The sequence below is a fragment of the Sceloporus undulatus genome, chromosome 4 (genome assembly GCF_019175285.1).
Source record: "Sceloporus undulatus isolate JIND9_A2432 ecotype Alabama chromosome 4, SceUnd_v1.1, whole genome shotgun sequence".
NCBI classification, from domain to species: domain Eukaryota; kingdom Metazoa; phylum Chordata; class Lepidosauria; order Squamata; family Phrynosomatidae; genus Sceloporus; species Sceloporus undulatus.
This window is the reverse complement of record NC_056525.1, coordinates 13,189,395-13,217,392: the sequence shown is the minus strand read 5'-3', so window position 1 is coordinate 13,217,392 and position 27,998 is coordinate 13,189,395. Positions and strand designations below refer to the sequence as shown.

The 27,998-nt window shown below is 41.5% G+C and overlaps 1 protein-coding gene across 1 annotated transcript in view; it reads right to left on the bottom strand.

The window, feature by feature from the left end:
• Positions 1–2: 2 nt before the first annotated feature.
• The window catches only part of LAMA5 (laminin subunit alpha 5), a gene marked incomplete at its 3' end in the record, with an annotated part of 206,832 nt that continues 178,836 nt past the window's right edge, over positions 3–27,998 (bottom strand). Inside the window, exons 53-75 of the mRNA XM_042462442.1 lie at positions 26,029–26,225; positions 25,372–25,488; positions 24,025–24,179; positions 22,187–22,328; positions 21,472–21,574; positions 20,299–20,412; positions 19,255–19,434; positions 18,343–18,485; positions 17,663–17,836; positions 17,276–17,412; positions 16,566–16,719; positions 15,568–15,701; positions 14,609–14,771; positions 13,725–13,856; positions 13,186–13,337; positions 8,958–9,090; positions 7,028–7,168; positions 6,424–6,554; positions 6,131–6,298; positions 4,162–4,294; positions 2,637–2,776; positions 1,928–2,117; positions 3–149 (exon numbers count right to left, since the gene is read on the bottom strand). Of these exons, the coding sequence (XP_042318376.1) occupies positions 3–149; positions 1,928–2,117; positions 2,637–2,776; positions 4,162–4,294; positions 6,131–6,298; positions 6,424–6,554; positions 7,028–7,168; positions 8,958–9,090; positions 13,186–13,337; positions 13,725–13,856; positions 14,609–14,771; positions 15,568–15,701; positions 16,566–16,719; positions 17,276–17,412; positions 17,663–17,836; positions 18,343–18,485; positions 19,255–19,434; positions 20,299–20,412; positions 21,472–21,574; positions 22,187–22,328; positions 24,025–24,179; positions 25,372–25,488; positions 26,029–26,225 (3,380 nt within the window). The remainder of the gene's footprint in view (positions 150–1,927; positions 2,118–2,636; positions 2,777–4,161; positions 4,295–6,130; positions 6,299–6,423; positions 6,555–7,027; positions 7,169–8,957; positions 9,091–13,185; positions 13,338–13,724; positions 13,857–14,608; positions 14,772–15,567; positions 15,702–16,565; positions 16,720–17,275; positions 17,413–17,662; positions 17,837–18,342; positions 18,486–19,254; positions 19,435–20,298; positions 20,413–21,471; positions 21,575–22,186; positions 22,329–24,024; positions 24,180–25,371; positions 25,489–26,028; positions 26,226–27,998) is intronic.

The following is a 27,998-nucleotide window of genomic DNA, read 5'->3' as shown; positions in this document are numbered from 1 at the left end:
ATATGAGCCTTGGCTTTCTCCACAGGGGCTCCACCCACATAGAAAAGGACAGGGGTCCAAAGGTCTCCATCTATTGACAGTGACTTCTCCAGGGCTCTCAGTCCATCAATGACAAGCTGAACTCTGTTTCTGTCTCTGCTGAAGAAGACCTGCAGATTTCAAGAGAGATAATACTTGACTATTGCACTCAAACTTCATTCACCATCTACAGCATTCTCCAAGCTGGTGCTTTTCAGATGTGGTGGCCTATAACTCTCATAATTCTCAGCACAGTCCAACATATCTGGAGGCTAAAAAGGTGAAGACTTAATAGTTCAGTTTATGGTACAAAATTGGTACTGATATAGCAATATGGTATTATAGACATTCTCAGAACAAATTTGTCAGGAATAGGTTTATGTAATATTGCTGGGTCCCAGAGCAAATCGAGCCTGAACTTTCCCTAGAAGCCAAGATGAGTAAACTGAAACAGTCACACTTTGGACATACTATAAGAAGATATGACTCACTAGAAAACACAATAATACTCAGCAAGGTGTAGCAAGATGTAGCAAGGTGTAGAAGGTAGTAAGAATACTGGAAGACCGCATTCCAAATGGACAGACTCAGTCAAGGAAGCCATGGCCCTGAATCTGCAAGACCTCAGCAGATCTGTTGGTGATAATATGACTTGTTCTCTCATTCATAATGTCACCATAAGTTGAAGTCAACTTGACAGCAGTTAACAACAACAACAACGATTCTATGGAGGATGAATGGGAAGCCAAGAAAAACTGAAGCCGAAAGCTTTCATGGCCGGCATCCATAGTTTTTTGTGGGTTTTTTGGGCTATGTGGCCATGTTCTAGAAGAGTTTATTCCTGACGTTTCACCAGCATCTGCACTCCAAGAACACCATACTGTACTCCCATCCCTGTTCTACCTGACCAGGATCTGGCTGAAGCTGCCTCCAACCAAATCTGTGAGCAATATAAATTGTCGACCCTGCCTCAGATGTTTCATACATTAATATTTCATACACAGGTCCCTGAGATCTCTCTAATTTTGGAAAGTTTACCTGTATATACATTTCAGTCCCTTACATCCACAATGTTTTGGTGAAATAGAGTTCGTTAGAAGTGAAGCTAACCCACATTGTAAGACACTGTCACAACTCAGGGTAACACGTTCTACTCAAAATTTTATAATGGGAGTACCACTAGAAATTGGGGGAAGAGTAGATGAGGTTACTGGGATTGCACTCGTGTCTGGCAAAAATAGATTTTGAGAGATGAAGGGGGAGAGAAGGAAAAGTCAAGAAAAAGCTCAGTGACTGAGGAGAGCAAAAGCAACCTAACCTGGGGTAAGGCATCAGTCAATTTGAGCCTCTCTCAAGTTTCTTTGCCCAAAGACTGGGTGCAATACACAATGCTTCTTGTTTTATACATCTTCATAAGTGGAATCATCCCTGAAAAATTACTCAGGCTGTCTCATCCTGATCCAATAAAATGAGGCCACTGAGGGATAGGTTGGGAAGAGGAATTGGTCAATGGTCTCTTACAAGGCTAGAACCCTATTAGTTACAGCTATAGTAGGTCCACTGAATTGGTAACAGCTGTTCAACAGTGGAACACGCTCCCTTGGAATGTGGTGGAATCTCCTTCTTTGGAGGTTTTTAAATGGAGGCTGGATGGCCATCTGTTTGGAGTGCTTTGATTATCTATGCCTGCATGGCAGGGTGTTGGACTTGATGATCCTTGTGGTCTCTTCCAACGCTACGATTCTATGAAAAGTTGAACAGTGAGTCAAAACACAGGTAAATCCAATTGATTCAATAGCTCTACTCTAGTCAGGGCTAATAGTATGATTTAAGTCAATGTACACAAAATAACATTTGGTTCTGGCAAGCTCCCCAGTTCCCTCCTTTCCTCTGGTTTCCCTTTCCTTACTGTGTGCCACTTTTCATCATGGTATTTGTCTTTGGACTTGAGTCTCAGTTTACGTCCACCAATATCAGCCAAAAGCACAAAGCGACCATTGGAGACAAAAACAGAGAAAAAAGAGCTCAGGGATTCATCGGTCATGTAAAACAGCAGGCCACTGGATGAGTTCATTTTGACCTCCATGGAGAAGTGGAACCTGTAGAAGAAGAGTTTGGATGCCATTAATGTATTCTGAATTGAGCAATGGAGCTAAAGAGGGGATGGAGGGGGCTAAAAGCAGAAACCATTCACCAGGAATAAATGCATTTTTACAACACCCTTGAGAAGGAAATGAAGTTGAAATTACTGACTTCAATAAACCACAGCTTTCCAACAATTTTATACCAAGCAGGATGGAGTTCTTGCATCCTAGCAAGAATTAGCATTTCTTTGCAAATAGTATTTTGTTGCAATTTAAGGCCATTTCAATGTAAAGTTACTGGATTCTTGCTTTAAGAATCCATTTTAACATCTTAGCAATTCAGTAGCATCTCTACAGCCCCAAAAAGAAACTCTGAGATCTTGAAACAAAGCATTCTTGTCTCAGGAGTCTGACCAGTAACCGGATCTGTGAAGTCAGAGCCATAACCAAAATTCTCCAGTTCCTTGTTTTCATGTTGGAAAGTAAGAACTTCTCAAACATGAAGGAAGTGGAAAGACCATACTTGCAACTTACCTTTCTTGGAATGTTGCTGGAATGTCATCGAATTCCAGACGGCTTCCTGCATAGCTACCAAACTGGAAAGTATCTTTAATGGCTTTGGGGTATTTGAGTAGATGGCAGTTTGTGTCTTTCAGGATTTTCTTACTTGGCATCTGTGAGGAAATAATTTAAAAATCTCTTTCCAGTATATGCTTTTGTTTCAGATTTAGGAATATAATCTCAAATTCCTTAAACTGGAAGGTAAGGACATGTGGCTTGCCCTTCAGATGTTTAGATGGCTGGACCTGGAGGAAGATAGCCTTAAATTCCAAACCCAGAAAATAATTATTATTATATTAATAATAATCTTTATTTATACAGTGCTGTAAATTTACACAGCACTGTACATACAATAATTGGTGCCCTGCAGGGAGCACACATCACCATCTCTGGCTGATCTCTATTCAGAGATCTCAGGGCAAGGTACAATAAAACCAGTCTGACAATATAAAACAGAATGGATAATCAAAATGATTTTAAAAGGCTAAAAAAATTATATAATTTCACAAGTAAAGAAAACATATTAAAAGAGTTAAAATGGTTTAGAACAAATTAAAATCATGTACATGCAAGTACCTTAGTAAATTTAGGCCCGGTATAAATGAGAATAAAGGGACAGCCAGAGGTCACAACAATCCTCTGCCAAAAGGAGCTCTGAAAAGAAATCCCTTCCCGCGATGCTGCCAAGGTGCCATTTGCACCCTGGGGTGTTGTGGTGACATGTCTTGTGCGCCACACTGTTTGGACGCATTGTACAAGACACATCATTGGTACGCACGCTGTCTAAATGAGTGTGTACCAAAATGGTGGTGCCCATACGTACCTGGGCTCGGGAGCATGCAGTTGCTATGCGCTCCTGAGCCCTAGTAGCACAGCCATGCCGCTTTTGCCCCGTCTGTACCGGGCCATTGTTAAGTCCCCAAAGGTTTCATGAACAACCATGTGTTCCCCCCCCCCCCCACTTGGTGCCTGAATAACAACCATTTTGACACCAATCAGGCCTTCAAGGATAAGCTGGTCCATAGCTGGGGTGCCACAGCAGAGAATTTTGGATGTCCTTCCACAGCATACTGCCCTGACTGATGGGACACAGGCAAAAGACCTTAAACCTTGGGCATGTTCCAGAGATCACTGAAGATTTTTCCACAAGACATCAGTAATGCCTTCTCGAATCCCAACCCTGAAATCAGACTTGAAGAGCTAGGCCAGGAAAAAATATCACACAGGTGAAAACAGTTCATGCAAGGCAGCTAGAAAAAAGCTGTCAGACCAATCTGTATCCATGTTGACCCATTTTTGGCAGGTAAAAATAATGCCAACGGAGTAAGGGAGATGCACTAGCCATTGCTTGAAGTGATGTAACAAGGCCCAGGAAGAAAAGTTGCTTTGTATACTTCCTGGAGTGCCTCTTCATAATATTTTAGCTCAGAATACAGTACAGGTTGGGTGTGGCTACTGCATAAGAAGACAAAAATGTAATTGTAAAGATTTCCAGTACCTTGGGTTTCCACTTGCCCTTCTTCTCTGATGCTCTCATCTGTTGCGGCTGCCGATCCCTGGGACAGTTCATGGTCACGTTGAAGCTCTCAGTGCTCTGCTGTAAGTCTACAACCATCTGGGGTTCTGTTGTCCTGTGACAGAAAGGGCAAGGAACTCAACAGCTGGTCACCCAGGACCACAGCCAGGTAGCAGCTGCTATGTAGCTGGCAGAGGCCATTAAAAACCCTACAGTATTAGGCAACTCTGCAAAGAGAGTAACTCTCAAATCCTTATGGATACTATGTCCTTGTAATGCATGGAGGACAACCAAATTTTACTTATTATGGCATTAATGTGCCATATTGTCTTCACTTTCAGTTCCTAAAAACATTTTAGGTGTTACAGACCAGTACATCATGGCCTGTGCAGCTTACATGACTTCTGTTTACAGCCCATCCTCTATCCTGAAATCCAGTGTTACTTTCAACAAAAGAACAACATAATCTGAACAGAGAATTCAAGACTTGTGTGTCAGCCCAGCTGGGAAGGAGAACAACTAGATTTATGGCTTGCAGTGAGAAACTATATCCCATTTGAGTTGTTTCTGCACTGCCACTAATCGCTATTTACTGCAGTGCAAAACATACTGAACAGTAAGCTGAAGTAGAGACCCTACTATTGGGTAGTTCAGAGGAGAAAAGACATACTTTCACAGCTGATTTGAAATTCGATGATCAGTTAAAAGAAGAAAATAAAAATGGTTGCTCCAAATATCCGATACATCAGAGCCACCTCAAAGCAAACAAATGCCCCAGGAAAGTTATGATTTATTATTTGGGACCTTTTTTTCACCCTGAATTTTTTAAATGTCAAGGAAAAAAGCAACATGGGTTATACAATAAAGAAATAAAACATGTACAGTGGTGCCTCGGGTTACGAAATTAATTCGTTCCGCCGCCGCTTTCGTAACCCGAAAAGCATTCGCAAGCCGAAATGCCATAGGCGCTAATGGGGAAAAGCCGCGATTTCGTGCGAAAAAGCCGAAAAAAGCACCAAAAATTTTTTCGTAACCCGAAAAAACATTCGTAACCCGGAACAATTATTTCCTATGGGATTTTTTCATATCCCGGAAATTTCGTAACCTGGGTATTTCGTATCCCGGGGTACCACTGTATGTGTGAGTCAGAGTGACTCAGCAGAAGCCAATTGGGAACCACACAGGTGTAAATGGTAATACAATTAACAAGTCCTGAATGCCAAGGACAAGAAATGTAAAGTGAATAATTGGACACTCCTGACAATTGTTAAGTGGTCAAGGCTGAGATGATGAAATCATTAATTGTAGGATGAACCAAGAGAACCAATGAGAATGGTGTACACGCCTACTGGGTGGAAACAGACAACAGTGGGTGGTACCATGCATTGACTATAATAAGGACTATGAATCCCAATGTATTGTGTGGGTTGTAGTAGTGGATAGTATTGGAGTTGTGTTGGATAGTTTTGGAGCTGTATATAGTAGAATAAAGTAGATCTTTTATATAAGACTACTGAGTTGTCTGGTGTCTTGGGTGAAGCTACAAGAACCAGCTGGATCCTGAAGAAGGGTGAAGACTTCTGTGGAAGCAAGAGTGAGAAGGCTTGGAGAGTTTGTCGGGGTCTTCAGCCTGTTCTCTGTAACTCTTGCTAAGCTATAACCACTGGCCAAAATGGTCAGCGCGGTGCACAACCAGGTGGTGAGTTCGAGCCAGAGGTGAAGAGCTACAACTCCCATCATCCCTGACAGTTTTGTTTTGTTTTTTAGCTCTGGAGATGTGAGGGAGGCCCTAAAAAAGAAGTGGAGGGCTGCATGCAGCCCATGAGCTGCATTTTTCCCACATAGGGCATACTAGAGATTTATGAAGGAAGAAAAACTAAGGGGAGGGGGAGTCAGTCTGCCTGAGTATAAGAGGGAAGATTAACTCCTCCTGGGTAGAAGGAAGACCCACCGCCTGACAAAGACATTCCCGATACAGCCTGTGAGGTTGCCAATTTCACTGGCTTTGGGCATGCCACCCAGTTGAAAGTCTGATGTCTCATCTTGTCGTTTCTGCCTCCTGAGGCGATCAGGCCTCGGTTTGGTTCCCTGAAGCTGGTCATCTACATAAACACGAATCCTGGAAAGGAAATGCAATTCATGTCAGGACAACAGATTCATTTGTACCATTGCCTTCCCTGCATGTGGCAAGGAGAAGGCACCTGAGACTAATGAGTATTGCAAAAAGATAGCTATGAAAGGTACCCTGAAGAGTCACTGTAGATGACAATGTAGTGGCTTTTGTCATCTGCATATGCATTCTTGGTAGTGAGTTCTGTTGTCAGGAGGCTGACAGCCACTCTGCCATTCTGCAAAGAAACCTGGCAGGTCCCTTCCTAGGGAGAAACAGAGAGTAATTGTTGCATGTCAGTCAGAAACCTGAGAGCAAACTGTCACAGCTAAAATGGGCCCATTCACTATTAGGATTCTAGGAGGAGCAGATTCAGCTGCTATCCTTCAAGACTGGAAAATAAAGGCAGGGGCGTTTCACAACAGACGAGGCTTCAGGAAAACCCAGCCAGAGTGTGAGAACAAAGAAGTCAGGGCTGGAGGCTGGTTCCTTCTGTACAGGGTATGTCAAGCCACCTGAGCTCGCCCATGAGCCTGAGAGGGCACAAATTACACTGGCTGATGGTCCTCCATGGGGAAGGATGAGATGGGAATCTTTTGTAACATTTAATGTTCTCTTGCGTCAGCATTTCTCCTAGGAACTATTAGAATGTATTCCTCTAAATTCGGATAATGTGTCTCTTGAGGATTTGTAGGTGTCATTTTGAGATACAAGCACTTAGCCGTAATGACAGCATACCTCTGTATTGTGGTAGTACATCAAGCCACGGCTTTGGCTAGTACGGAAGCTGAAACCAGTGTAGAAATCTTGCAAAGAAGGCACGTTCCTCAGCGCCAGGGTCAGGAAGCCATGGCCATGAAATTTAACTGAGCGAGCCACCTGCAAAGGGACAGTATGAATGTAGCAGAAGTACATTGTTCCTAAAGTTAGACAACTGTGAGATCAAGAAAGACCACAATATCGGGGTGCCTGTAACAGAATGGTGTCCCTACTGCTATACTATCAATGAAAATCAATACTACTGTTGTGGACATGTCACTTTGGACAGGTTCACACCAGTTGTGACTTACTACCAGAAATACTTGGTTAATTCCAGTGACACTCTCTAGACCAGTGATGGCAAACCTATGTCACACGTGCCAGAGGTGGCACTCAGAGCCCTCTCTGTGGGCACATGTGCTGTCACCCCAGCACAGAGTTTGTTACTAGAAAGCCAGAGGGACATGGCACTTTGCAATAAATAAGTGGGTTTTGGGTTGCAGTTTGGGCACTCGGCCTCTAAAAGGTTCACCATCACTGCTCTAGACAATTCTGTCCCAGGCTACTATTGGGAAACTGGGCTTACCCAGTTTCAATAATGTCAAGGAAAGCTTTCCAATCCAATGTCCAAACTCAATGGATACCACTCGTCTGTACAAACTAATAAACAATGTATGTAATGGGGACAGGTGCAAGCAGTTAGTCTATCCTTCCCCATCAGCCCAATTTACAAGAAGGTTTTCCTATGAAAACTCACTGTGCTTCTATGAAATCCTCTTTCACATTAGTGATTGAAGATGGCCTGTATGGATTGCGTTCAGGATCTGACAGGAACAATTCCCCCTTTTTACTACCAGAGCAATAGCTGTGTTAGGCCATAATCCTATTAGTCCCAAATAGACTAAATCCACTGAATCAATAGTAACTTGGTAAATCAATGGTTATATAAATTCCATTGATTCAATGGATATGTTCTAATTAGGATAACAATAGGTTCAGGCCCTTCTGGGTTACAGCCAAAGTAACAAGAGCCTGTAGCACTTAAAAGATTAACAGATGGAGTGACGGACAGAGCCAGAGGAGAAGGCATTGCCTAGTGAAGTATTCAGTGCCTGAAAACAAGATCAAAACATGACATCAAGCATTTCCTTCTCCACCCTCTCTACAACCCTCAAGATATTCTGTATGGAGGAAGGAACAATGAATATAGTTTCCTTCTCCATCATGAGCATTGCTCTTAAATGGGAAAAGTTAGAAAGTGACCATAAGAGATACAGACATGTTTGTTAATGCATAGAAAGTGTTGTTAGTTCCTTATGATTTCAAGTTAAATTAAAATCTGTACACATCGTTCTGAGCCATGTTCCAAAATGTCTTGACATGCTCTGTTGATAAACAACTAGAATACTGGAATAAGATACACAGAACATAGTCTGGAAATAGTGCTTGCTCCTTCTTGGTGAGTTTGCATGGCTGTCATAGCCTTTGCTGATCAATTATTGCCACTGCATATTTTTGTATGAATTATATATAAAATTGCTTCCACTGCTGGAAATCTGGGCTTCTAAGTCATAGTCCATTTGCCAACGTGTCATTAAATAAAACTCCATAATTCAATCTAATATCAGATGCCATTCATGAACGTCAACGCTTTTTGTTTAAAAAGGCCCCTTAACCATTCTCTACCACTCCTTCCTCTTGCCTTACCATGCAACACCCCACTACCAGTACAGAAATTATAGGGCAATTGGCTACTGACACATAGAACTGTTTCCCTCATCCTGCTTGTCAATTTCTCAAGAACACCAGGCTGACCACTACTGAACTTTTGGGAGAATCAAGCAAGGCCATTTTTATAGGCACCTAAATAGCTCTGCCCTGCTCACTGCCTGCAATGCACCCTACTTACCAGGAGGTCCAAGGTACATCCGTAACTCACTCCTGTTGTGTTCATACGTTTTAAGTCAACATATTTGCCAAGAGCTTTCAGCCCTTTCATGCAGCCCCTGATGGATCCACCTTTGGGGAATATTTTCTTCAGGCTGAAAAATATGTCACACAGAAAGGTAGAATGTGAAGTGAAAGGAAGTTGGATTTTTTCAATAGGATTCTATAGGGAATCTAGTTCCAGAGAAGATGTGTGAAGATCCGCATGAAGAATGACCCCTCTTTATGCAGATCTCACACCTGCCAGGACTGAATTCGATATAGCTTCTACAGTATTAATAGGATGTGAGCCCATAGGCAAGGATTGTCTTTAAAAACCATGAGTGCACCTACAATATAGAAATATTGCAGTTTGACACCACTTTAAGTACTGTAGTTCCATCCTATGGAATCCTGGAATTTCTAGTTCGCCTTCTCTGCCAAAGAGTGTTGGTGCCTCACAAAATTACAGGCTGTAGGATGGAGCCATAGCAATTAAAGTGGTGCATTATTTTTACAGTGTAGATGAACCCCTTGCCCATGATAAAGCAATAATACCCATGCAGAAAACAACAAAGAGCTGTCATCTCTAGTTGGTATTAATTTTTCCAACTGTAATAATAATAATAATAATAATAATAATAATAATAATAATAATAATTATTATTATTATTATTAAGCCTCTTACAGAAACCCAGGGAAACCTGTTGGAAATAATGTTTATGTATTTTAATAGCAGTAGTTTGACTATTTTATGTGGTGTTTAGCATTTTTGTTGCATGATTGTTGTTTATGTCTCATAGATATTATGAATTTGTAAAATTATGATGTCTATATAGGTCATTACTGTTCTTTTTGTTATTATTTTGGAAAATTTTGTTTTTATAAAAAACAAATAAAACAAAAACAAAGGCCATTGAGACTAAACTCAGCTCATCTTTCAAGCCTCAACTGCACTGAAAGGAATGGCTACAGGCTGACCACAAGTAAGCTCCCCACTATTTAGGCCAATCTTTTCTGCTTTCATTACATACCTTTTTATTATCATTTTAAAGAAAAGGTTGAGACACCAGCTTATTTTTTGAAGTTCTGCTAAGGTCTGTTTCTGAACTGTGGGCAGCCTGTTTCCATCACAGCTGGTTGCTATATGAAGTGTAAATTGGTGTGTGGGTTTTCTTATTTTCCTTTACTCTACCCATCATTCCCCACCACCACCACTTTTTGGTGCTGTTTTTGAAGGAAGAGATTGGAGAATGTTCCTTAATTCTGCATCTCCTACCCAGCTGTCCAACTCCTATCTGCAGGGCGAGTGACTGATCTCGATTTATAGCCCAAGGTCTGGATTAGACCATAGGAAGTAAATGGCAATTTAGGCAGTAGTTTTTGGCCTTAGGGGAGACGTAGGAGGTACCACCAGGCCTAGCCCCCTCCGAGAAATCTTTTTCTATTTAAAAAGGATCTTACAGAAATAGATGAAATTGAGAGCACATTAATGCCTAGAGCACGGGATGATGCCAAGCAGACAAGACAGCATAATTTTAAATTAGTCTGCAAGATCTCTGGCAGCCAAGTGGACTAGAGTATAAGGACTTAAAGCAAATTGCTAAACAACATATAAAAGCATATGTAAGAGTGAATTCTGCAAGGGTTTCAATTCCCAGAAGCCTCTGCGGTGGCACAATAAAAGCACCTCTAATAAAATAGGAAAATGTGTGCTTTAAAATATCTCTATCGAGAGCAAAGCATGCAAAGGGACCTTGTAGCACCTTTGAGACTCATTGAGAAAAAGATGTTGTAGCATAAGCTTTTGTAAACTTAGGGGCTCAACAGATGGGGAGAAAGAGGCGGACATGGCTGTGCCAACCAAATGGCGTGGCAACGATATGCCTGGCAAAAGGAACTACAAAACATGGTTCCTTTCTCCGCCGCTGCCAAGGTGCCATTAGCGCCCTGGAGTGGCACAGTGGCTCCCCTTGTGTGCCGCACCATTTGGATATGGCGCATGAGGCACGTCATCGTCACGCATGCCATCTGAATGGGTGCATGCCAAGATGGCGCCTGGACAGTGTGATAGGGCTCGGGAGCATGCAGACACTCTACTTTCCTGAGCCCTAAAATTGGCCCCAGACTGGTGCAAGGCACTAGTTTGTACCACGCCTTAGTCTATTTCCTCAGGTGCATGGAACTAGAATAATGGTGCATCTACACTATAGAAATAATGCACTTTGACACCACTTTAGCTGCCATGCTTCCATCCTACAGAATCCTGGGGTTTGTAGTTGTGAGGCACCAGCACTCTTTCACAGGGAGACCTTGTGAAACTACAAATCCCAGGATTCCATAGGATGGAGCTACAGCACTTAGAGTGGTGTCAAACTGCATTATTTCTACAGTATAGATGCACCCTAAGTCTACAGAAGATTATGATATAACTTCTTTCTCTCTGGCATGTCTACATGGGCCACTTGCATCATTTTTCTCTCCCCCTCACATCAACCTATCTCCACAATGCAGGGTTAAAAGGCCTGATTCTACTGTGAACTGTTTTCACATAGGAAAAGCAGTTCCACAGCAAATCTGGGCCATCCCTGTATTAAAGCAATTTTTAAAAAAACCCTCACCATTTGCTGTGGATCTTCCCAGAAAATCTAGAGCACTCTGCAGTGACGCTGGGTGGCTGTTTGCACAGCATCCCACTGTGCTACCCGGCACTGCCAACACAGGTGTGTATCACTCCCTCTGAGGTTATGATGGGTGTCCAGCCATGTGATCAATGCTGGGCGCCTCATTTTGGACCTGAAAGGAGTGAATCACATCAGTGGTGTTGCTACTGGGTGGCACAGAGGAGCACGTGTGTAAACAACCATCCACCATCACTCTGGAGTGCCCAACTAAAAGGGGACATTTAGGACCAGAAAGCTCTTGGAGCAGCCTGGAGTATTCTGGCCAGTGTACATCCACCCTCAGTTCATCTCAAAGGTGCTACAAGATCCCTTTGCATACTGATATTCCAGACTAACATGGCTAAATCTTTGAATTCTACTGCTACACAGAGCAAAGCATGTGTCAAGGCACCACATCATGAAAATCTTGAGCCAAGTCACATGTAGAATAGTTCTGTAGTTATAGTTTTTTGTGGGTTTTTCGAGCTATGTGGCCATGTTCTAGCAGAGTTTCTTTCTGACGTTTCGCTAGCATCTGTGGCTGGCATCTTCAGAGAATGCTTTGCCTGGAAAAACTAGGTGAGCCTGGGAATGCAGGAGTGATTTGCATGTGTATTGTTCTGTGTTGATGGCTGGCCTCAGCCTGAGAGGCTAATGCAAACGAGGATTAATGTTTGCTAATTGGTGATGAATTATCTGCTGGGAAAGCCCCTGAATCTGAATGGTTTCCCATTTGCATTTGCTGAGTCCTTATTTTGCTATTCTTCAGGACTGGTAGACAAATTTTGTTCACTTTAAGGGTTTCTTCTTTCCGGTTGAAATTATCCAGATGTTTGTGGATCTCAATGGTTTCCCTGTGCATCCTGACATGGTAGTGGTTGGCATGGTCCAGAACTTCAGTGTTTTCAAACAATATTTTATGCTCAGGATGGTTTGTGGCACGTTCTGCTACTGCTGATTTTTCTGGCTGACCCAGTCTGCAGTGTCTCTTGTGTTCCTTGATCCTTGTTTGCACACTGTGTTTGGTGGTCCCTATGTAGACTTTTCCGCAGCTGCATGGTATGCGGTAAACTCCTGCGGCTGTGAGATGGTCTCTCTGGTCCTTGGCTGAGCGCAAATAGCAAATGGCGGGACTCAGCAAATGCAAATGGGAAACCATTCAGATTCGGGGGCTTTCCCAGCAGATAATTCATCACCAATTAGCAGACATTAATCCTTGTTTGCATTAGCTTCTCAGCCTGAGGCCAGCCATCAACACAGAACAATACACATGCAAATCACTCCTGCATTCCCAGGCTCACACAATATATACACACCCAATTTTTCCAGGCAAAGCATTCTCTGAAGATGCCAGCCACAGATGCTGGCGAAATATCAGAAAGAAACTCTGCTAGAACATGGCCACATAGCCTGAAAACCCCACAAAAAACTATGGATGCCGGCCATGAAAGTCTTCGACTTTACAGTTCTGTAGTTGCAAGAATAAAGTGCAGAGACAGAGAAGGAAGTGGAATCTTAGCCTGAACATTGACTGAAAGAGAAGCTTACCCTTCAGGGAGAATGGACACAGGCACACCGCCCAGGAAATAGGAGGTAGCATTTTGTAAGCTGTTTTCCTGTTCCACCATGAAGATGGTTGATTGCTCTAGACGCACCAGAACGCGATCCTTGGAACCCATTTTGAGGAGGAATATTTGGATCTAGAATCAGGTAAACCCAGAAATTTTTAACCATCAGTACTGTCGGTGGAATGAGGGGCATTTGTCTCCAAAAGGAAAATAAAAATTAAGAGTCATGGGGACTTAGGAAATATTGTTCTCTGGGAGGTATCCCAAGCCTCAAAAATGAGCCTAGGAGACTGTACTATATGCTCCTCTTGACTACAGCTCCTCTAAACTAGACAGAAGTGACTAGCTTGGAAGCAGGGTGAAAACAGAATATTTTATAAAGGGTCACTCCTCAATACTTGAAAAGAATGAGGGAACACATTTCTAATTCCGCATGCTGCTGCTACTTCACAGACCACAAGCAGACCATGCCTTCAGCCCAGCAACCCAACAGCAAAAGGGTCTCTTTTCTGTCATTACCGCTTTATTTGTGTTGCTGCTGACTAGCAATGCAGTGGGCTCTTTGGAGGGTGCTGCCACTTTAAGGCCGTCATTGAAGTCGTAGTATAGCACCAGCTTTCCTTTCTGAACAGCCAAACACAGCAGTTGCCTCTGTGGAAGAAAAAAAGACAAGAGCCTTTCAACCTACTGGCCCTGAATACTGACTTCCCTTTTCACATGGTGACATGGGAAGGCCATCAGTCCTTGTCATGAGTGGTGTTTGAAGTACATGAAAAATGAAGTGAATATAACTCTTGAAAAATGTTCTTGTGACATGGTTCAGAGAAAGTAATTGTAAGGATGGAAAGAGAATGATAAGTCCCTCTTGTGTTGAGGACATTTAAAAAACACCATGTAATTTGCACCAGGTAAGTTGTAGTCCCAATTTATATGAGATCTTGCTCTATCGCAGGCATGGGTGGGCAACTGCAAACAGGGCAGGGGCCATTTTTCCTTCCTTCACCTACCTTGCAGGCCACCGCAGTGCATTTCAGCATGACCAAAGAGATGTTATGTCACTTTTGGCTGCCATTTTCCTAGCCATTTCATGGCGGCGCATTTCAGCATGTTCGAAGTGATGTGATATCACTTCTGGCTGCCATTTCTCTGCCATCTTCCTAGCCATTTCCAAGCCCTGGAAGAGGCAGGGGGCTTTGATTGTTGGAAGAAGGAGGGAAAAGGGAGGAATGAGAAACAAGATCCAAGCACACACCCTTACAACTACTTTCTCTGATGACATGAACATTTTTCAAGAGTTACATTCACTTCATTCCTCATGTACTTGGAACACCATTCATGACAAGGACTAATGACCTCTCCTTGCCCCAGTCAGCAATAGGCACCAAATACTAAGCAACACTTGCCTGATATTTCAGGAAGAAAAGGATCCCGTTGTAGGACACTAGCCGCAGCTCTTGTTCAAAGCGCTTGATTGAGCCAATCTGGCTCTCAAATGTAATTTCTGCATAACCAGTACCATCAAAATAGGAGCCGTCAGTCAGCCAGGGATCACCTGTCGATTTAGACCTAAAAGAAAGGAAAAGTAATAATACTGGCAATGGGCATCGAAAATCTAAAGAGCTGTACCCTTGAAATGTAGAAATTAGGTTTCTAAAAAGTTCTTAGCTTTATTATTTAAAGGACATATATTTGAAAGGAAGGATTTCTTAGTTTTGTTTGTTTACTTCTCAAGCCCCAAATTGTCTCGAGGAGGCTAACAACATCGGAAAAGTAGCAGACTGACAATCATATGGTGGAAGCTGGCAGAATGCTGCTGTTGCTAGCAGAAACAAGTCCATCTATGATTACATAGAATATGACTTCAAAAAAGAATGTAATATAAAGGGAAGAAACTAGGTAAGTGCATTTGAGGAAAATATAAGATACATACGTAAAATTTATCATTTTTACGTATTTTACGTAATTTATCAATTTTAACATTTCTGCATTATTATGAGGACTATAAACTGATGAACATTTTTAAAAATAAGTTTTGAGCTCTTGAAGAAAAAAAATAAAATGCCTAGAAAGTTTCTGCTAAAGAAAAATGGATATGTCTAGGAAAGATTTCTGCTGCAAGCTTTCAAATTTACTAGTTTGAATGGCACAATCAAATCCTGGACTCAAGCTCAATAAACTGGTGGTATCTCTAGAGCAAACAAAAGCTTACAAAAACCACAGGCTATCTGAATGGTACCTTTCTACCATTTCCATGTTTACAAATTCCATTTAGTTTTCTGTAAAATAGTACCCATGCCAGCATCAAGGAAAGGGGAAAAGAAGAGGAAAAGCCACATAATGTACATACTGTCAATCAGCTCACCTTGTACAAGGCCTCTCTGCAGCAGTGTCCAGGTAGAAAGTATTCTGGAAGTTGTACAGACTCATAACCTCTTCATTGAGAGTATCCATCTCTATACAGCCACGGTAGTTAGGGTAACGCAAGGGTGTTGGAGGCTGTTGTACAGAACATAAACATTTGGGGGTCTGAAGGGACCTGGTCCTGTATTTCTGCTTCTCAGCCTAGACAAGTATCCAATCTGAACATTCTAGCTGGAATTTATCTGTTGTTCCCCATGTAAGGTTTAGTTCTCTCCTTCAGCTGTTTTAAGCATCCTGGATGTTGTAATCCCAAACCACTGCACATCTATCCAAACTTGCATCTCTGTTTAGAGGACAGACATCCTGCTTGTCAATCCTCTACACCAGTCTTTATGAAATATGAATTACCCTGGGAAGCTGTCCATATGATGCCGGGCAAAGCTTTGCATCATTAATTTATTCTACATAAGAAATCAGTGCTACTTAATGCATGATTCAAGAAACCAAACGGACTTATTTCAGGAAAAAAGAGGAGGTGGAGGGACCACCAACACCTCTGAGACTGTTTTGTTTTGACATGAGCTTTTATGAATTTCAATCAATTTCTTCAGATGCACTGAAGATGCACTGCATCTGAAAAAGGTAGACTGAAATCCATAAAAGATCATGCTAAAATAGACCTGTTAGTCTCAAAAGACCTACTAGATTTCCATTTCATACATTATGTTAGGAAAGTATTAAATTTACTGTAAAGGTAAACACCAACTAAGAATAGTTTGTGGGAGTTGCTATATTGTGGAACGTATTTAGAAACACAAATAGTTATTTAAAAATACAGACAATGAAAGAGCATGCTAAAATGATACATGTAAAGGCATCCCTTAATTAATATTAAGGGAGTTTAATGAGTATGGGACTCATTTGTCTGACCCAAACCAGAAATTGCTTCCCAAGGTTTCCCCTCTATCCTTTGCAACAAGCCTGGCCAATCCATCTCACCGTGAAGCTGGACGGGTAGCCACCCACATAAAAGACCACATTGTGGGGCTTGAAGTTGAACAGTCCCTGCTCTCCTTTGGCAACACTGTCCCCTTTGGTTTCATGCAAGGTTTGTTTCTCCACAGTCACCGACATGTGTCCATACTGCAAGATCCTAAAAGTAAGGAGGAGGATTGCACAGTGTGAAGAAGAAAAACAAAATATCCCCCATCCAAACTCTTCCCTTAAGTATACTCTTTGCCCCTTCTAATAGTCCTCCATGAGAACAGCAGTCTCTCTAGAGTGAAATGACAGAGCAGAGTATTTTAAACCTCTGAGAATTTTTTCTTATTATTAATTTAAGAGCATTTATACCCAGACTTTAAGACAAAAAAGGCTCCCAGAACAGCTTACAAAATGTTAATTTGTCAGTTCTATGCCCCCATGTCTTTGCATCACACATCTAAAAAAACATGAAACACAAGGGGAGGAGGATGGCAATGGGGGACATTCTTCAGAAGCCAGAGCAATGGCAAACCACCTCTGAGTATTCCTTGCTTTAGAAAACCCTATGGAATTCACAGAGTTGCCATAAGTCAATAGGAGACTTGAAAACACATTGGCACATACACATATACATTCAAAGTATCCAATGAGCAATATCACACACTTTAAATCCATTATTTTGAATGTGATCCCATTTTTTCCCCTGAGCTTTTCTTTTTTTGTACCTGTTGATGCTGACTGCAGCAAACTGCTCTCCAATTTCTTCATCAACAGTTAAATGTGCTGGTTCCTCAGTCCCTAATTTATAGATCCATTGCACTTTGCGATCTTTCAGGATAACTCCCATGTAGTCACCAACAGCCTAGATACATAAAAGTTAAGCACAAATTGTCAGGCAAGTTTGAAGCCTCCCTGTCAATGCTATCACTTTGGTCTTTGCTTTGGGCTCAGGATGGATGCTGAGTATACTGAATAACAATGTGAACATGTTAAAACAGATACAGTGGAATTGTATTTCCTCACCCCCACCTACCATCAACACCCAGAAAAACACTGGAGTGAACCTTCCAAAACTGCTTTCAGATTCCTCCCATGGGAACAAATATACTTACGTCCTTGTTTCCCAAGTACAACACAAAGCGTCCCAGATCATCCCCACTTTGACGTTTTGGTTCTGGATTCTGGATATAGAATTTGAGGGATGTATAGGCAGCCAAATCTTGGAGGTTGCTGGGTGTTCGGATCTGCATACCTGATGTCCCATTGAATTTCACTGGAACTTTGATCTAGAAGTAAAAGATCAAATCAACAAACAGCATTGTTAGCTTTTTTTTAAAAATCTCTTTATGGATGGAATATTGAAAGGTACAATCTGTTGTACTAGCAGGATTCATTATCCTTGCATTGCCTTCATCATGCTTTTAAAAAAATCTTTCTTGATAAGTTTCTCAAGAAACCAGTTGTTAACACCTTCTGGGCAGGTATGAAATTTCTCCTGTCAGTCAGTGTTAAATCTGTGAACTTCAAGTCAACTCCTTCACTAGACTCATTGTTTCTTTTATTTCTGTAAGATTTTTAAAAAGTATTCAAGTACTGTACAAAAATTAAAAAGCTGCTAATTTTGGGTTGCGGCTAATTGATCACTGAATCATTCTGCATTGGCAAGTTCCAAGCGAAGTCAGAGTCTTCTAAGAATTCACTGAGGCAAGAGAACATGACAAAGAGGCTTGCTTTTGGTTTCTGTAGTGGCAGATAGCAAACGTATCACGGCTTTCACTCTCTACACCTCTACCTTACTGACAGCATTCCGGGCCAAAGATATCAGCTGGCGCACACGCAGGATATTTTCTGAAACTGTTGCGTTGTGGCTCCTCCTGTTCTCCAGATTGCTGAGCTTTCCCAGGAGTAGCGGGAGGGTGCTTTCAAGGCTTGATACTGGAGGGCAGGGGGGAAAAAGGAAGTCTAGGTCATTAATTTTGCATGATACATTACCAATGGTAGTGTTAACTGGAGTTCAAAGGACTACCAAAGTTCCTGGAGCAGGATATCTGTGACAATATGGTGGGACCATTACGCTTCATTCATTCCTCAAATACCTCAATACCACACTTGTAAGGTTGGTATTCCCATGATGCAAAGTGAGGTGGCCACTTGAGGAGGTAGGTTGGAAAAGGCGATGGAATGGAGCTGGGGGCCTTGCTGCCAAGATGCCGTCTCATGTCAACCACCACCACTACTATGCCAACTTGGGGCAAAAGCACTCATGATGTTGCAATTTATTTCTTTTTTGCAGTGCTAAAGACTGAGGTAATGGTGATCCTGCTTTTTTCCAGGATCAGCAGACAGCATGGCCAGCCACCAAGCCACCCCCCACTGCCCACTGCTGGCTGTCCAGCTATTTCTTGCTCCTTAAGCAAAAGCTACTGCAGGGTGACAGGGAGAAAAATACATAGCAGTTTATTAATTCTCAAATCAGCCTATGAAGAAAGACTAGAAGACAAATGAGCAGATGGCAACTTTTCTGGTTTATCATTCATCATAAGCGATCATGAAATCAACATAACGGAACAAACTATTACTGTAGTTATTAATAGCTATGTCACTGTTATTATAGTGGATGTTATTACACTGTTATTACACTGGATCAGCCTCAAACCTATTCTAAGAAGGCAAGAAGGCATACTTGACAATGAAAATTATATACCTGTGTTCTTGGCTTCCTGAACAGCTTGATTTAAATCTTCGCTTTTGAGATCTCCATATTGTTGATTCCACTCATCCAGATTTTTTTGCATGTCATTCAGCTTTACTTCCATCCTTGCCACTGTCTCATTGGCCTCAGAGGCAGCATCTTTGGCACTTTGGATTGCCTCTGCTGTGCCATCTTGCAACAGAAAAAAATGAAGTTATAAATAAAAATATCGAAGAGAAACTACCAGAAATTGACTGGAAGAAGCAAGTCTCTGTCAGATATACAGTCCTAGGTGTCTCACAACAGCACATGTTCATTACAAATAGAATGGCCAGTGGCCACAGAGGCTAGCGGGTTTTGAGAACTGTAGTAAAAAAAGTAACTTTTGCAACTTTTGACTTCAGCTCAAGGAGAGCACAAGTGACAAATATTCCCAGAACTCCTAGCTCAGCACTATTTTCTAGACCTTGAAAACAATGCATGATTCAGCATTATGGGCCATTCAAACTTTTGTGGGAGTGGAACATTATATAAATCTTGCATTAAATGAATTTCATGCATTCAAAGTTGTAAAAAAAAAAGAATCTTATATTCTTTTTTCACAACTTTCACAAAGCTGTGAAAAAAGCAAAGAAACCTGGAATCAAGCACTACTTGGCTTTTCGTAGTTAAGACTGGAATTTAATACACATCTTCTCATTCAAAGGGACAATGCGGTGCTGACAGATAAGGTTTGCCTGCATTTTACAGAATGAAGGCACCCTCATCTTCCATTTAGAGATCTTCCAATGCTTTCCTACCATCTCTCCCGCCTTTTCTCTTATCACAGAAAATCTGCTAAGAAAAAGAAACAAAATATTTGCACAACCTCTTTTGGCCGGTATTGCCAGAAACAATCTATTTGGATGCACTCGTGGATTTACTGACAAATGCACAACAGTGCTAAAACTGGAAGTGGAATTAGTTAGCTCAAGTTCCCAAAAGGTAAGATGATATTCCAGGATGATGTGTTTTTTTGAGAGACACTTTGTGGAGGAAGGAAAAACGTTGACAAACCTTGAACCATGTCCAGTGTACTCTTCACAGACTGCAGCTGATTCAGAAGATCTTCCTTCTTTGTTTGGATGCCTGTCAATCTATTTTTGGCTGCCTGCAATGCTCCTTTGATATCTTAGATTGAAACAAATTAAATACAAGGTTACATATGTATTCAGTCAAGGTCATTAGAACATGGTGTCTGTTATTAACAACATGCAAGAGGTATGGTGCTATGTTGTTATAGTGTAACGGACAAGAGGCATTAGCATTACGTTCTGCAACTAACACTAATATTCATGAAGGTGTTCCCTTTCTTTTACATTTCTTCCCAAGCACTAGAGCCATGTTCCATGGCCATCTCTAATTTGCTCAACAAAAACACAACTGGTGTACTGTAAAAAGGAAACATAAAAGGGCTAGGCAAAGTAATAGCCTCTTTTTCTCTAATGTATCAGCTTCGATCAAGGTCCATGCCACACCATTTAAATGTCATGGCACTGCTGTGGTTAAGACCTAAAGCCCACAATGAACACTGGGTTATTACCAGACACACACACATCAAGTATTTGTCCTTCTTGACAATGGAGATGTCATGCTATATAAATAGTTTGCCACAGACTTTTGTTAAAATACATTCTTGGACATGACTATTCTTATAAAGTAAAAAGACTGAGGCGGGTTACAAACCGCCAAAAAATACGTATGGAATACGTATTAGGGTTAGGAAGGGGTGGTGCTTCCGCACCCCCTAACCCTAGTACGTATTCCATACGTACAACATGGCGGCGCCCCTTCTAGATGGGGGCCGCCATGTTTACGTATCGGACGCTGTGCGTCCGCACGTGTCGCAGCATCTATGACGTCGCGAGTCCGCCCCTGGCGCCTCGCGACGTCATAGAGGCGCCGCTTTTGGAGCTTCTTTTTTGCTCCGCAAGGGAGCCGCGCGGTGTGGCTGCGGCGGCTCCCTTACGGAGCAAACGGCGGCGGCGGCAGACCGCCTCAAAGCAGCAGTCTATAACCTGCCTGAGAGTCTGTAAAATGTTGTATAATTCTGGGGAGGGGGGGGAGAGAGAGAAGGAATGAAAGGTACAGAAGGGATTCTGTGGGTGCAGAAGGGGCAATGAACAAGGTGAGTTCCAGAAGTGAGCTTCCCTGGTAGTATTATAGAGGTGTTGTTGGCTTCTCTCTTACCTCTACTGAGCTTCCTCTGTTCCTTCTTCCCAGCTTCTTCTAAAGCAATACTGTTGTTCTTCATCTCTTTTGAACTGTCCCCAAGATCCTCCAAAATGACATTCTGCATACATAGAAGAAATTTGCCTATGAATCTGTGGTTTAGATGCAACCTTGGGTGTCATTCCAACATTTGTTCATTTCCTAACCCCACTGCCCTGTTATTCTTCATCCCTCTACTTTTATATCCTTTTACAATCTCAGAGTCCCCCTCCTTGAGCAGAAAGTATCCTTTCAAATAAGCTCTTGCCAATTTTGCAAATACTCAACTGAATCAGTCTCTTATGATCTAAACTCAATTGACCAACTGGACTGAGTCAATACACTCTGAAGAAATTGTGTGCAATTTGTCTGCACATTCCGGCTTCCCAGATTGGGCCATCTGCATTGACAGGGCTCCAAATCACTGAGATGGCAGATTAAGGCAGCCATGAATGCCAACAGCTACCATCATGTTAACAGGCTATCATTTTCTGTCTTGCTTCTGGGGAAAGGAGCAAATCATATGCAAAGGAATACAGTTCTCCTGACAGATGCCATTGATGCACAAGTTGACAAATTACAACCTGGCAAAGCATAGGATAGGGAACTACATTTTTTGACAACAGAATCTTAGCAGGGGCACTAGCTTTTAGCCATGGTTTTACATGTTTATTGTAGGAGAAAAGACTCATACCATCAAAGCTTCACCAGCAGCACTCTTAGCTTCATTGGAGGCAGTCTCTGCATCCTTGATGGCTGCAATAATGCTGGCATAAGCATTAGAGGCGTTGATGGCTCGTTGAATAAATCCATCCTGATTTGTACCATGGATGATGCTAGTTTTGAAAGACAAGAAAATAATTGGAAGGGATATTTGCCAGATCAAGTGGCAAAGTCAAGGCTGGGGGATCCAAAGTCACCGGGTTTTGAGTTCTTAATCAGAAGGCTATTTGCTGAAGACCCATTACTTTTCTCAAATCAGGAAACCATCTTCACAACTGACAGACATGAGCTTTCTGAGTACCATTTTCATTCTCTTACGTTGTGCCTTTGGAGAACTAACAGGACTGGAGAGACATATGGATGGTCATGAAATTTCTGAATCCTTCTTTACATCCTGTGTCATGAAACACAGGAAATGTGGAATACAGAAAACACAGGAAACCATTGGTTTTGAAATCTGCAAGCCTGGGTCCTTTACAGGGGTTACAAAATAACATACCTTTAAAAATGAGGAAACAAGTCAGCTCTCTCTGCCTTGTTTTCTCACCTTCTCCCCCAATAAAAGCCCACATCTTTATAAATGGGTTCTGATTATTATAGAAATGATCTGATTATATGAAATTATTTAGAAGTGCTCTGACATTCAGAAACAAAAATAGCTCAAGATTTTATATATAATCTTCACTAATACTTAAATTTCTTCCTCTGGTTTTCATTTCCCACCCTTCTTTAAAAAAACAGAGGGCGGGAATATGAACTCAATTCACTTTACAATGAAGAAAATGTGAACATGTAGTAAAGTCATTAAGAAAACTGCTTAATTTTTTGCCTAACTTGCACAGATTTTTGCAATGTGAACAAGGATGCTGTTTTTTAATTTTTAATACAGGTTTAATCTGCACTGCAGAAATAATATAGCTTCACACCTCTTTAACTGCCATGGCACAATGCAATGAAATTCTGGCATTTGTAGTTTTTTCTGCCACCAGAGCTCTCTGACAGAGAAGGCTAAATGGCTCAGAAAACTACAAATCCCAGAATTCCATACCATTGAGCCATGGCAGTTAAAACAGTGTCAAACTGCATTATTGCTACAGCGCAAGATTCTTCAGATCCTGTAAAAAAGCATTTTCGCTCTATGCCCATCTTGGTTGATGCACTAACGTCCCTCCCTGCCCCTTCTGCCATTGAAAGTAGCTATATAAGCAGTAAGGTCCATACTTCCTAGTGTGAACTCACATTGTTGACATCTATGCTAAGCCTTGCCCATGTCCTAGCTTGGATACTCTGCCCAGCCGGCCAGCTCATGACTACCACACCATAGTGTCTGCACTTTTGTACAGGGACGAAAAGGTAGAATATTCTGTGCAATGAAAAATGAGGGGCTGGCAATGATTGAGAAAAAATTACCTTTCTTAGTAGTATCAAATATGTGGTGTTGCATTCAGATATTATCTCAGCAAGATCCCATCTCTCTGCTATCGCATCATTTTAAACATTTTTTAAAGCAAGACTGATTTCATTAGAAAAAAAACTGGTTGTACAAATACTGCCTCCCATTATACACTCTTTCAAATAGAAAACTGTTCCAAGACTCAGGAAAATGCCAGCTAAACGTTCCTTTTTGTAAGGCACAAATACAGAATACAACTGTTCTTCTGGAAGAGTCATCAGATATTTATCAGAAAATTCAAGCAAATCTTAGTTTGCAACTACCGTTAATCATATATTACTGTGAAATCTCATGACAGAAGCCCTGATCAACCAGCAAAAGAGAGCAGCAAAGGTATAGAAGTAAAACATGGTTACCCAGACAAGTTTTTTGCCAGTTCATTCAGAAGCTTTGCATGCCCTTCAGCCTTCTCAACAACAGGGATCTTGTTGCTAGCAAGAGAATACTCCTTTGCCTTCTCTGACAGAGGGTATCTGGCTCCATCCAGCTGGGCTGCTAACTTCTCAGATTCCTGAAACACAACAGGGTGCATTTGCCAGCATTCATTAACCTGGTTTCTCAACTCCTTTCCTTACTCTGGCTAGAGCTGCATCTCAGTAGGATTGGCATTATGAAAAGCATCCAAATATCTGAGACCTACTGCGATAATGATCCAGTCAGATGGACTTTCATTTTGGCTATTAATGATGTGTGTGTTTTCAGAAATTAATTCTACCCCCCTCTCCCCAGTCCTTCCTGACTTTCCAAGCTGTTGGTTTCATTGGCTGAACTGATGATACAAACCCAACTTATCCTTTTGAAGAGTATCTAAAAACTTTTCAAAGAAAATGAACACACACAGACACAGCAGTCCATCTCTTTGATATCTAGAAAGCCTATGGCAGGCTCAGGTGCATAAAGACAGCTCAATGGGAACTATTTAAAAAGGCTATTAAGACGGATCTCTTCCGGCAGGCCTTCCCAGACTAGGTTAGATCCATTAGACTTGCCTCCCCCTTCTATTGATACTGACACCAAAATTTACTGATACTATCCCCCCTGTCTCCCCTCCTCAAGAGGAAGATTCATTTCTTACGCTAATCTGCCCAAATTTTTTAATGTACTGTATTCCTATTGGATAGTTTTAAATTTTTTGATGTTTAATCTTTTTTTTTATAGGTTGATTACTGTTTTTATCACTGGGGGTGGGTTGGGGTTTTGGAGTATTTAAATTGTAGTTTTTAATTGTTTGATGTTTTATTTATACTGTTGGAATCCACTTTGATTCCTTGTGAAAAAGCAGAATACAAAAAATAACAATAATAGTTATTATTATTATTATTATTATTATTATTATTATTATTATTATTATTATGCAGCTTATGGAACCCACATAAAGGCTGCTGAAACTATTTTTCATTCTTCTGGATTGGGTATTAATCACATCCTGATGGAGGAAAGGAGATAGCAGTAGACAAGATGGATTTTTCTCTGAGGAACTTTCTGAACAATTTTCATCCTGTGGCTCTTAAGGAAACAAATCATTTTAGGACTAACAGTATTATGATTCTGAAGTGCATCATTTCTAAAAAAAAACCTGTCCTTTCATGTTTGTGATCACAACTTACAAACAGCAGGTCCTAAAATTATACATATCAATATTTTCTACCCGCTGCTCCACTCTCTTCAGACTATATAAGGAGCCTTAGTTTTCTAGCACTTACCTCCTTGACATCTTCTATTATCTGCAGAAAATCTGAAACCTGGGCTAGAGACTCTTCAGCCATCTGCAGAGTATTCTGGATCTCACTATATTGTTCTTTCAGTGCCTTCCTTTTTTGCTGTTAAAACAGGAGAAACACATTAACTAACACTGTCCATGATAAAAGTTCAGCATCTTCTCATGAGCCACCATCATAAAGTACAGAGTGTCTATATAATGTACATTCTCTTCACAAATTCATACCCTCTTTCAGAGTGCAGGACTAATACACCTTCAATCTTTTTTTCATCTCAAATTCATACATGATGCATAATCTAGATCAGTGTCCCTCAATGCTGCGGCCATAATCTTTAGTGACCTGGCTCAGAAGCTGCAACATGTTATTTAGTTACAATATAAGTAAGTGTACGTGTGTAATAAATCAACCAGAGACCATTGGAAGGCCTCTAAATTGATGGGTATATTTGGCTTGAGGGCTGTTAGACAGACAACAAACACAAGACACATACAGCCCGAGTAGACATGACAGAACATATTGGATGCAGTCTACATACCAGACACTGTTTGACCCACAGTGAGAAATCAGGCAATTTAATTGCCGTGTAACATAAAATGCCCCAGAGCAATGCATTTGGCAGCACAAGACCCATTCTCATACCTGAGTTTCCTCCAAGTGATTACGATTTAGGCTATTGAGGTCCTCTGTCTGACGGGTTTTATTCACAGCTTCATTTAGGGCATCTCGCAGGTCCATCAGTTCTGAGCTGTACTGATCCAACTGGTCATTGATACTGTTCACTAGCTCTTGGTTGGACTCCAACTTGTTGAAAAGCTCAGTTTTCACACGATCCAACACTGTTAGAGTAAGATTTCATAATAGTATATGATAAACGCAGTTTCAAGCTTGCATGTTCACTGTCTGCAAGTGTTACACTGGCCAGAACAACAAGAAAGACACAGTTCTCAAAGCATGTGCAATTTAAGCACACTGCATATTAATTACTATACAGTGGGCCCTTGCTATCTGCTGTGGTTTCGTTCCAGGACCCCCTGTAGATACCAAAACCCTTGGATGATCAAGTCCCATTATATACAACAGAATAGTAAGAAGGTGTCTCTTATATAAAGTGGCAAAATCAAGGTTTGTTCTTTGGAATTTATATATTTTAAAAATATTTTCAAACAGTGGATGCTTGAATCCATGGACCAAAAAATCTGTAAATATGAAATATTTGCTCTTCCTTTCAGTACAAGATAGATCATGATAATGTGATGAAAGTCTTGACAGATGTCAGTGCTACTTCTATATCCTGCACACATATTAATTTAGAAGATGTTGTCCCTGCTATTGAGCATATTTGAAAGCAGCCAATATATCAACTTTCATCTTTTCAAGATCATTATTTTTCTAGTCACAAATAACTTGTAACTTGAATCTGGAGGACCTCCAAGTAAAGTTGAAACTGCAAGGCAGAAACTCTTATCCGTAAGCAATTCAGTTTGCTTCCAATCAAAGCCTAGGCCCTCTCAACATCAATGGAACTGGTTTCAGATATATTTTAGGGTAACCGTTGTGACATAACCCTAACATTATTATTATTATTATTAACCTTTATTTATGAAGCACTGTAAATTTACACAGCGCTGTACATACAATATTTTTAATTAGACGGTTCCCTGCCCTCGGGCTTACAATCTAAAAAGACATGACACAGGAGGAGAAGGGAGCGGTGGAGGGAAAGGGTAAGAGGTCCAGCAGTTCTTCTCTACCTCCAAGGCCTGGACCAAGGCAGATGGACTGGAGGGAGGGCTTGGGTTCTTAATGGATGGTTAATCATTTTCCAGGGAAAATACATACTCTCAAGTAGGATAATGCATATACAGTACATAGCAATACAGGAAATGGTTTGATAAACAGGCACCAAAAGAACATCAAATAGTAAGCGACAATTATGCAATGCCTGGGAAGGCTTCTCTGAACAGGATGGTTTTCAACTCCGTTTTGAAGCTGGTTAAAGAAGTGATGGCTCTTGCTTGTGGGGGAAGAAGGTTCCAGGAATGAGGGGCAGCAAGTGAAAAGGGGCGAATCCGGGATGGGGCAGAGGAAATACTGGGCTGGGACAGCAGACCTAGACTACCAGAACGGAGGGCCCTGGTGGGAAGGTGAGGAGAAAGAAGGTCTGATAAGTAAGGAGGGGCCAGTCCATGGAGGGCTTTAAATGTCGACAGCAGGAGCTTGTACTGAATACAGAAAGGGAGGGGGGCCAGTGAAGAGATGCCAACACAGGAGAGATGTGGTCAGAGCGGTGGGTGGAAGTGATAATGCGTGCAGCTGAATGCTGGACAGAGATTAAAGGATGGAGGTGAGAAAGAGGAAGCCCAGCCAGGAGGACATTACAGTAATCAAGTCGTGAGATCACTAGGGCATGGACCAGGATCTTGGCAGTAGAGGCAGAGAGATATGGTCGGATTTTGGCAATATTGTACAAAAAGAATCGACAAGCCTTGGCTGTGGTCTGGATCTGAGGGATACACGACAGAGAAGAATCAAAGATAAAACCAAGACTGCGGGCTTGCTGGACTGGTTGAATAGAAATGTTGTCCACAGAGACAGAAAAGGAGTGTTGA